The 9,867-nt window shown below is 37.3% G+C and overlaps 1 protein-coding gene across 1 annotated transcript; it reads right to left on the bottom strand.

Moving 5' to 3' along the window:
- Positions 1–7,286, bottom strand: LOC116362651 (tetraspanin-8-like; the record flags this gene model as incomplete). Its single annotated transcript, XM_031816702.1, has 5 exons — positions 1–977; positions 4,376–4,459; positions 5,614–5,736; positions 6,571–6,666; positions 7,170–7,286. Coding segments are annotated over 5 exons (489 nt in total), but the record flags the coding sequence as incomplete, so codon positions are not given.
- Positions 7,287–9,867: the final 2,581 nt, after the last annotated feature.

A 9,867-nucleotide genomic window follows, 5' to 3' on the forward strand; every position in this document is an offset into this window, starting at 1 on the left:
TGAGTTACTACTTCTTTATTTCTGATGTGCCTCAAGAAGGGGAACAGCCATAAAGACGTTGGTCACAGGCCTTGAACAGAAGACATTCTGACATGTACTGCAATAATTATACAACTCAAATATATAACAGGTAAATGTATATACAGCGTGATCAATATTTACCGTCAGACTTTAATATCTACGAGATGATAGCAATAATACGGGGGAAAGGTTCAACATTTCAGCATGAATAATACACAGTTCAGTGTATGGACAGCGAAGCCCCCCATTCAGAGAGAGACGTAGAGCAGTACACAATGAAACAGAGCTCCTTTTAAAGAAAAATAAACACACTAATTCATGTTCAATGATATATGGATCAATCAACTTCACAAGTGAAGAAACTGCCATAATTTAACAAAGATCTGAAATCTAAATCAGAGCATCATTTGATGCAGGTAAATGATGGAGAAACACATGATGCATTGTGGTCCATAGTTCAGCAGGTTGGGCGTCCAGTCCATTTCCAGTCCAGTCAATTCACAAAGCAAACCTAATTCCAAATGTTCCTGATTGAAGAGAACTGGAATTTCAGTGTACTTTCTGAATGGACTAGATTTGAACCCCACCGTTCAGTATGAAGTACATGTTGCAAGCATGCTGTATGGGATATGTCAAAGCCAGCTTTTGATCAAGTCATGATTGGGGTCAATTTGAATTGAAGTCAGTCAATTGAGGAAGTGAATTGTATTTAACATTGCTAATGTAAAAACTTGGAATAAATAACTTCTGCTTTTCAGTTTGAGAAATCATTGAAAATAGATATATATTTCATTTATTGTATTGGAATTTCAGTTGACTTCCTGAATTGATGACTTCTAATTCACCTTGACCACAACCCCAGATCAAGTGTATCACGTGTTGCTGCATTAGGCAGTGTTGGCGTCCCTCTTCCCAATCTGGCAGTACAGGGTCATGGCGAAGGCCATTCCAAAGAGCTGAAACACAAAACGGTACGTCACAACCCATTCACTACCAGGCTATAGCCCGGTCCCACATCAGTTTGTGGTGTCTAGCCTGGTTCCAGATCCATTTGTACAGTCTTGCCATATCCATCTTAATGCCAATGAGAACAGCCATAAAGTAAGAGTTAGTGAAGATGAAACAGACCAGTACTGAACAGTGACTGGAACAATACAAATGTATTCCATGTATATGACTGGTACAGTACATAATATAGTGTATCAATAGAGGCTTTGTTGTGTATAATATAGTGTATCAATAGAGGCTTTGTTGTGTATCAATAGAGGCTTTGTTGTGCATAATATAGTGTATCAATAGAGGCTTTGTTGTGCATAATATAGTGTATCAATAGAGGCTTTGTTGTGTATAATATAGTGTATCAATAGAGGCTTTGTTGTGTATAATATAGTGTATCAATAGAGGCTTTGTTGTGTATAATATAGTGTATCAATAGAGGCTTTGTTGTGTATAATATAGTGTATCAATAGAGGCTTTGTTGTGTATAATATAGTGTATCAATAGAGGCTTTGTTGTGTATAATATAGTGTATCAATAGAGGCTTTGTTGTGTATAATATAGTGTATCAATAGAGGCTTTGTTGTGTATAATATAGTGTATCAATAGAGGCTTTGTTGTGTATAATATAGTGTATCAATAGAGGCTTTGTTGTGTATAATATAGTGTATCAATAGAGGCTTTGTTGTGTATAATATAGTGTATCAATAGAGGCTTTGTTGTGTATAATATAGTGTATCAATAGAGGCTTTGTTGTGTATAATATAGTGTATCAATAGAGGCTTTGTTGTGTATAATATAGTGTATCAATAGAGGCTTTGTTGTGTATAATATAGTGTATCAATAGAGGCTTTGTTGTGTATAATATAGTGTATCAATAGAGGCTTTGTTGTGTATAATATAGTGTATCAATAGAGGCTTTGTTGTGTATAATATAGTGTATCAATAGAGGCTTGTTGTGTATAATATAGTGTATTAATAGAGGCTTTGTTGTGTATAATATAGTGTATCAATAGAGGCTTTGTTGTGTATAATATAGTGTATCAATAGAGGCTTTGTTGTGTATAATATAGTGTATCAATAGAGGCTTTGTTGTGCATAATATAGTGTATCAATAGAGGCTTTGTTGTGCATAATATAGTGTATCAATAGAGGCTTTGTTGTGCATAATATAGTGTATCAATAGAGGCTTTGTTGTGTATAATATAGTGTATCAATAGAGGCTTTGTTGTGTATAATATAGTGTATCAATAGAGGCTTTGTTGTGTATAATATAGTGTATCAATAGAGGCTTTGTTGTGTATAATATAGTGTATCAATAGAGGCTTTGTTGTGTATAATATAGTGTATCAATAGAGGCTTTGTTGTGCATAATATAGTGTATCAATAGAGGCTTTGTTGTGCATAATATAGTGTATCAATAGAGGCTTTGTTGTGCATAATATAGTGTATCAATAGAGGCTTTGTTGTGCATAATATAGTGTATCAATAGAGGCTTTGTTGTGCATAATATAGTGTATCAATAGAGGCTTTGTTGTGTATAATATAGTGTATCAATAGAGGCTTTGTTGTGTATAATATAGTGTATCAATAGAGGCTTTGTTGTGTATAATATAGTGTATCAATAGAGGCTTTGTTGTGTATAATATAGTGTATCAATAGAGGCTTTGTTGTGCATAATATAGTGTATCAATAGAGGCTTTGTTGTGCATAATATAGTGTATCAATAGAGGCTTTGTTGTGCATAATATAGTGTATCAATAGAGGCTTTGTTGTGCATAATATAGTGTATCAATAGAGGCTTTGTTGTGCATAATATAGTGTATCAATAGAGGCTTTGTTGTGCATAATATAGTGTATCAATAGAGGCTTTGTTGTGTATAATATAGTGTATCAATAGAGGCTTTGTTGTGTATAATATAGTGTATCAATAGAGGCTTTGTTGTGTATAATATAGTGTATCAATAGAGGCTTTGTTGTGTATAATATAGTGTATCAATAGAGGCTTTGTTGTGTATAATATAGTGTATCAATAGAGGCTTTGTTGTGTATAATATAGTGTATCAATAGAGGCTTTGTTGTGTATAATATAGTGTATCAATAGAGGCTTTGTTGTGTATAATATAGTGTATCAATAGAGGCTTTGTTGTGTATAATATAGTGTATCAATAGAGGCTTTGTTGTGTATAATATAGTGTATCAATAGAGGCTTTGTTGTGTATAATATAGTGTATCAATAGAGGCTTTGTTGTGTATAATATAGTGTATCAATAGAGGCTTTGTTGTGTATAATATAGTGTATCAATAGAGGCTTTGTTGTGTATAATATAGTGTATCAATAGAGGCTTTGTTGTGTATAATATAGTGTATCAATAGAGGCTTTTGTTGTGTATAACTTATAGTGTATCAATAGAGGCTTTGTTGTGTATAATATAGTGTATCAATAGAGGCTTTGTTGTGTATAATATAGTGTATCAATAGAGGCTTTGTTGGTATAATATAGTGTATCAATAGAGGCTTTGTTGTGTATAATATAGTGTATCAATAGAGGCTTTGTTGTGTATAATATAGTGTATCATAGAGGCTTTGTTGTGTATAATATAGTGTATCAATAGAGGCTTTGTTGTGGTATAATATAGTGTATCAATAGAGGCTTTGTGTGTATAATATAGTGTATCAATAGAGGCTTTGTTGTGTATAATATAGTGTATCAATAGAGGCTTTGTTGTGTATAATATAGTGTATCAATAGAGGCTTTGTTGTGTATAATATAGTGTATCAATAGAGGCTTTGTTGTGTATAATATAGTGTAATCAATAGAGGCTTTGTTGTGTATAATATAGTGTATCAATAGAGGCTTTGTTGTGTATAATATAGTGTAATCATAGAGGCTTTGTGTGCATAATATAGTGATCAATAGGGCTTGTGTGTATATAGTGTATCAATAGAGGCTTTGTTGTGCATAATATAGTGTATCAATAGAGGCTTTGTTGTGTATAATATAGTGTATCAATAGAGGCTTTGTTGTGTATAATATAGTGTATCAATAGAGGCTTGTTGTGTATAATATAGTGTATCAATAGAGGCTTGTTGTGTATAATATAGTGTATCAATAGAGGCTTTGTTGTGTATAATATAGTGTATCAATAGAGGCTTTTGTTGTGTATAATATAGTGTATCAATAGAGGCTTTGTTGTGTATAATATAGTGTATCAATAGAGGCTTTGTTGTGTATAATATAGTGTATCAATAGAGGCTTTGTTGTGTATAATATAGTGTATCAATAGAGGCTTTGTTGTGTATAATATAGTGTATCAATAGAGGCTTTGTTATAGAGATTAAACTTCTGGATTCTTACCATCAAGACTGCGATACCAAATGCAATCCCCAGCGCGATGATTGCGTTCTTCTCCATGAAGGAAGTCACAAACTTGACACAAGGCTGCAGAGGACAAAGCAAACAGTCAACACTAGTGAACACCAGGTGAAGGGTAATTGTACGAAGACGCTGCTTTGCGGTTCGTGGTTGTATCATCCTGGAACCCTCTAAGGTTTCATGTGGCTGTAGATCAGTTCCCTGTACAGGTTCTGTTTATAAGAGTGTAGTGGTAACGTAGTAGTGTAGTGTAGTGGTAACGTAGTGTAGTGGTAACGTAGTGTAGTGGTAACGTATGGTAGTGTAGTGTAGTGGTAACGTCCATGGTAGTGTAGTGTAGTGGTAACGTATGGTAGTGTAGTGGTAACGTATGGTAGTGGTAGTGTTAGTGGTAATGTATGGTAGTGTAGTGGTAATGTATGGTAGTGTAGTGTAATGTAGAGTAGTGGTAACGTATGGTAGTGTAGTGGTAATGTATGGTAGTGTAGTGTAGTGGTAATGTATGGTAGTGTAGTGGTAATGTATGGTAGTGGTAATGTATGGTAGTGTAGTGGAATGTAGAGTAGTGGTAACGTATGGTAGTGTAAGGGTAATGTATGGTAGTGTAGTGGTAATGTATGGTAGTGCAGTGGTAATGCATGGTAGTGTAGTGGAATGTAGAGTAGTGGTAACGTATGGTAGGGTAATGGTAATGTATGGTAGTGTAGTGTAGTGGTAATGTATGGTAGTGTAGTGGTAATGTATGGTAGTGTAGTGGAATGTAGAGTAGTGGTAACGTATGGTAGTGTAATGGTAATGTATGGTAGTGTAGTGTAGTGGTAATGTATGGTAGTGTAGTGGTAATGTATGGTAGTGTAGTGTGAATGTAGAGTAGTGGTAACGTATGGGAGTGTAATGGTAATGTATGGTAGTGTAGTGTAGTGGTAATGTAGTGGAATGTAGAGTAGTGGTAACGTATGGTAGTGTAATGGTAATGTATGTAGTGTAGTGTAGTGGTAACGTATGGTAGTGTAATGGTAATGTGTGGTAGTGTAGTGGTAATGTATGGTAGTGGAATGTAGAGTAGTGGTAGTGTATGGTAGTGTAGTGGAATGTAAAGTAGTGGTAGTGTAGTTGTAATGTAATGTGTGTTTATTGATGTGGCTTTACTTGGTATAAAGGAAACCTTCCTTGAGTTTTCTAAATAGTCTTTCATTAATAATATGTGATTGTCTGCTTACCGTTGAGTACACTTGGCGTCCATTTGCACTTTGGCACGCCTGAGCGGTGTCAACACAGTCACAAGAGCTGGGGACAGTGGAGCCCCAGTCAGAGGGTCCGTTGATCAGTCCACAGCACTTTGCCTGAAAAACAAGGAGTTAGACCTCCGTCTCACCGACACAGGGGTTGTGTTCAGTAAAGGCACACTGTTATTTTGCCGTTGAAAAATATTTCACTACAATCTGTTTAGGTAGCACTCCATCTAACATTTAAAAACAAGTTATTCAGTTAGTCGACAAAAATAATCCAATAACATTCGTAGCCGATTAGAACAATTAATCTGGATCCAACTAAGTTAAACCAATAATTATTCATACATTCATGACAGGACCATCGATTACTGCGTCCCAAATTGCACCCCATTCCCTTTGGAAACAAAGTAGGACCCTATGGGTCCTGCCTCAAAAGTAGTTCACTACAGGGAATTGATAACATGTGGCACATCCTATGTCCAGGTGATTCATCTTGGGACCTGTGAAACCACCACTTTTTGGGGGCGGCAGGTAGCCTGGTGGATAGAGCATTGGGCCAGCAACTGAAAGGTTGCTAGATTGAATCCCCGAGCTGACACAGGTAAGACAAAAATCTGTCATTCTGCTCCTGAACAAGGCAGTTAACACTCTGCTCCTAGGCCGTCACTGTAAATAAGAATTTGTTCTTAACTGTGTTATCATGGGTAATGCCATTGAGGAATTTTGAATTGTAGGGGGGTGGGGTTCAACTTCATTGGCTGATCCCTCCTGATGGCCCTGTTGGAGTCATGTCCAACTTGGTCATCAGGAGAGATCAAAGAACTCATTTAACTTGTGATGAAGTGTACTACTTCAAAACAGCGAGTACCTCAACGGCGTTGCCCGTGTGTTCATAGACACCATAATTAGACATGTAAAAAGACAATCTATCATTCTCTGTGGTACCTCCACTTCCAGTTTCTGTAAGTCCGTTTGAACTTCAGACTTCTGGTCACTCAGTGGTAGCAGCTTCGCCAGACTCTCCTTCACCCACACCTGAGACTGGAAGAGGACATTTACAGTCAAGGACCAGTAGGAGAGTCACACAAAGACAGGAAACAGGTGTGGAACAGTAGGAGAGTCACACAAAGACATGAAACAGGTGTGGAAAGCATGTTTATTACCACATTCAACAAGTGTCAAGGTCCTTGACGTCCCCCAACAGGTTAAGAGTCGGGCCAGGAACCAATAGAGGTCGAAGGTTAGAATCCGAGCGAATAAGGGACAAACTGTCTCTGTTCCTTTCCCCAAGGAACCCTAGTTTGCACCTGTAAGTTGCTCTGTATAAGAGCTTCTCCTAACTGAATAAAATATAAAAATCTGATCGCACCGAGTGGGTCATCACGGGTGATGACGGTCCTCCCTACCTTCCCCTCACTAACAGCGGGTGTGTGAGACATCCTCTGAGCACTAGAATTCAATTCAACTTCTATTCCACGTTGTTCAACGTAATTTTCATTGAAATGTGGAACCGCTGATTCAACCAGTGAGCGTTTCCTCCTCACCTTCTTCTCTCCGACAGCTCCCAGGATTCCAGCGATCAACAGGAGGATGAAGATGAGGAGCAGCCCGATGAAGAACTGAAACAAACCAATAACCGCGCGCACATGATATTTGTCCCATTAAGGCAAGGAGACAGATATCTGGATTTAACATATCTAACATTTTAATCTGATTTGGGTTTTTCCAAAACTGAAATGATACTCTGATCCTTCAGATAAGGATTTGGTAATCCAATATCACCTTTAAAAAAAAAAAATACAAAACATTTTACATTTTAAAAAATTAATAAAATAAATAAAATAAAATTCAGGATTCAAATTTAGTGAGGCTAATTTCATAAAAAAAATATTTACCCCATTTGTGTTACAGCCTGAACTCAAAAATGATTAAACATATCCTCCCCTCACCCATTTATGCACAATATCGCACAATGGCAAAAAAAAAATGTTTTAGACATTTGCACATTTATTGAAATCTCATTTATAAAAGTATCCACCCAACCCCCCTTGAATACTTCCTGAAGGCACAATATAAAAGGGATTTGCTCCATTTTAAATTTGACTTATTTTCATTAAATGTAGTTCACTCATCTGTGTGTCCCTGTAATAGTGAAGTAGTACCCCAATGTCAATTAGATGGCGTGGTGTGGGCCAATTCAAAGCACTGAAAATCTGGATTCTGTGATCTTGATCAGTTGCCATCTGGATCAGATTGATCCAATTATTTTCTGGAGTGGGGAAAATGGCTGAAAAACAGCCAGATTGTAATCATCTGATCCTGGATAGCAAAAACAGACTCTGGATCATTCTGATCTTTAAAGTTGTGAAAACAAATTGGCCATAGAAGTCTTTTCCAATGGGTGACCTGGGAAACCAGCTCACACTTGGCATCTCTTTTGCAAGAGTGACATCTCTGACATGTAGAGAGATCAAATAGAAGAAGAGAGAGAGAGAGATCAAATAGAGCAGAGCGAGAGAGGAGATCAAATGAGCAGAGAGAGAGAGATCAAATAGAGCAGAGAGGAGAGAGATCAAATAGAGCAAGAGAGAGAGAGAGCGAAAGAGAGAGATCAAATAGAGCAAGAGAGAGCGAGAGTCAAATTAGAGCAGGAGAGAGCAAGATAAAATAGAGCAGAGAGAGAGAGAGAGTGAAAGAGAGAGATCAAATAGAGCAGAGAGAGGAGAAAGAGAGAGATCAAATAGAGCAGAGGGAGAGAAGAGGAGGATCAAAATAGGAGAGAGAGGAGAAAGAAAGAGAGAGATCAAAATAGAGAGAAGAGAGAGATCAAATAGAGCAAGAGAGAAAGAGAAAGATCAAATAGAGCGAGAGATCAAATATAGAGAGAGAGAGAGAGAGAAAGAGCAGAAGAGAGAGATCAAATAGAGCAGAGAGAAGAGAGAGATCAAATAGAGCAGAGAGAAATAGAGAGATAAGAGAGAGATCAAATGAGCAGAGAGAGAGATCAAATAGAGCGAGAGAGAGAAGAGATCAAATAGAGCAGAGAGAGAGAGAGAGATCAAATAGAGCAGAGAGAGAGAGAAAGAGAAAGATCAATAGGCAGAGAGAGAGATAACTAGAGGAGAGAGAGAGATCAATAGAGAGAAAGAAAGAGAGAGATCAAATAGAGAGAGAGAGAGTGAGAGAGATCAAATAGAGCAGAGAGAGAAGAGAGATCAAATAGAGCAGCGATAGAGAAAGAGAGAGAGAAGAGAGATCAAATAGAGGGAGAGAGAAAGGGAGAGATCAAGAGAGGAGAGAGAGAAAGAGAGAGATCAAATAGAGAGAGAGAGAGAGATCAAATAGAGGAGAGAGGAGAAAAGAGAGAGATCAAATAGAGCAGAGAGAGAGAAAGAGAAAGAGAGAGATAAAAATAGAGCAGAGAGAGAGAAAGAGAAAGAGAGAGATCAAATAGAGAGAGAGAGAGAGATCAAATAGAGCAGAGAGAGAGAGAGATCAAATAGAGCAGGAGAGAGAGAGAGAAAGAGAGGATAGATAGAGCAGAAAGAGGGAGTGAGAAAAGAGAACGAGAAAGAGAGAGATCAAATAGAGCAGAGAGAGAGAGAAAGAGAGAGATCAAATAGAGCAGAGAGAGAGAATAGAGAGATCAAATAGAGCAGAGAGAGAAAGAAAGAGAGATCAAATAGAGCAGAGAGACAGAAGAAAGAGAGAGATCAAATGAGGAGAGAGAGATCAAATAGAGAGGAGAGAGAGAGATCAAAATAGAGAGAGAAGAAAGAGAGAGATCAAATAGAGAGAAGAGAGGTGAGAGAGATCAAATAGAGCAGAGAGAGAAAGAGAGATCAAATAGAGCAGAGATAGAGAAAGAGAGAGAGAGAGAGAGATCAAATAGAGCAGAAAGAGGGAGTGAGAAAGAGAACGAGAAAGAGAGAGATCAAATAGAGGAGAGAGAGATCAATAGAGGAGAGAGAGAGATCAAATAGAGAGAAAGAAAGAGAGAGATCAAATAGAGAGAGAGAGAAGAGAGTGAGAGAGATCAAAAACAGAGAGAGAGAGAGAGAGAGATCAAATAGAGCAGAAAGAGGGAGTGAGAAAGAGAACGAGAAAGAGAGAGATCAAATAGAGCAGAGAGAGAGAGAAAGAGAGAGATCAAATAGAGCAGAGAGAGAAAGATCAAATAGAGCAGAGAGAGTGAAAGAGAGAGATCAAATAGAGCAGAGAGAGAAAGAGAAATATCAAATA

Source organism: Oncorhynchus kisutch, unplaced genomic scaffold (assembly GCF_002021735.2).
Source record: "Oncorhynchus kisutch isolate 150728-3 unplaced genomic scaffold, Okis_V2 scaffold855, whole genome shotgun sequence".
Taxonomy (NCBI): Eukaryota; Metazoa; Chordata; class Actinopteri; order Salmoniformes; family Salmonidae; genus Oncorhynchus; species Oncorhynchus kisutch.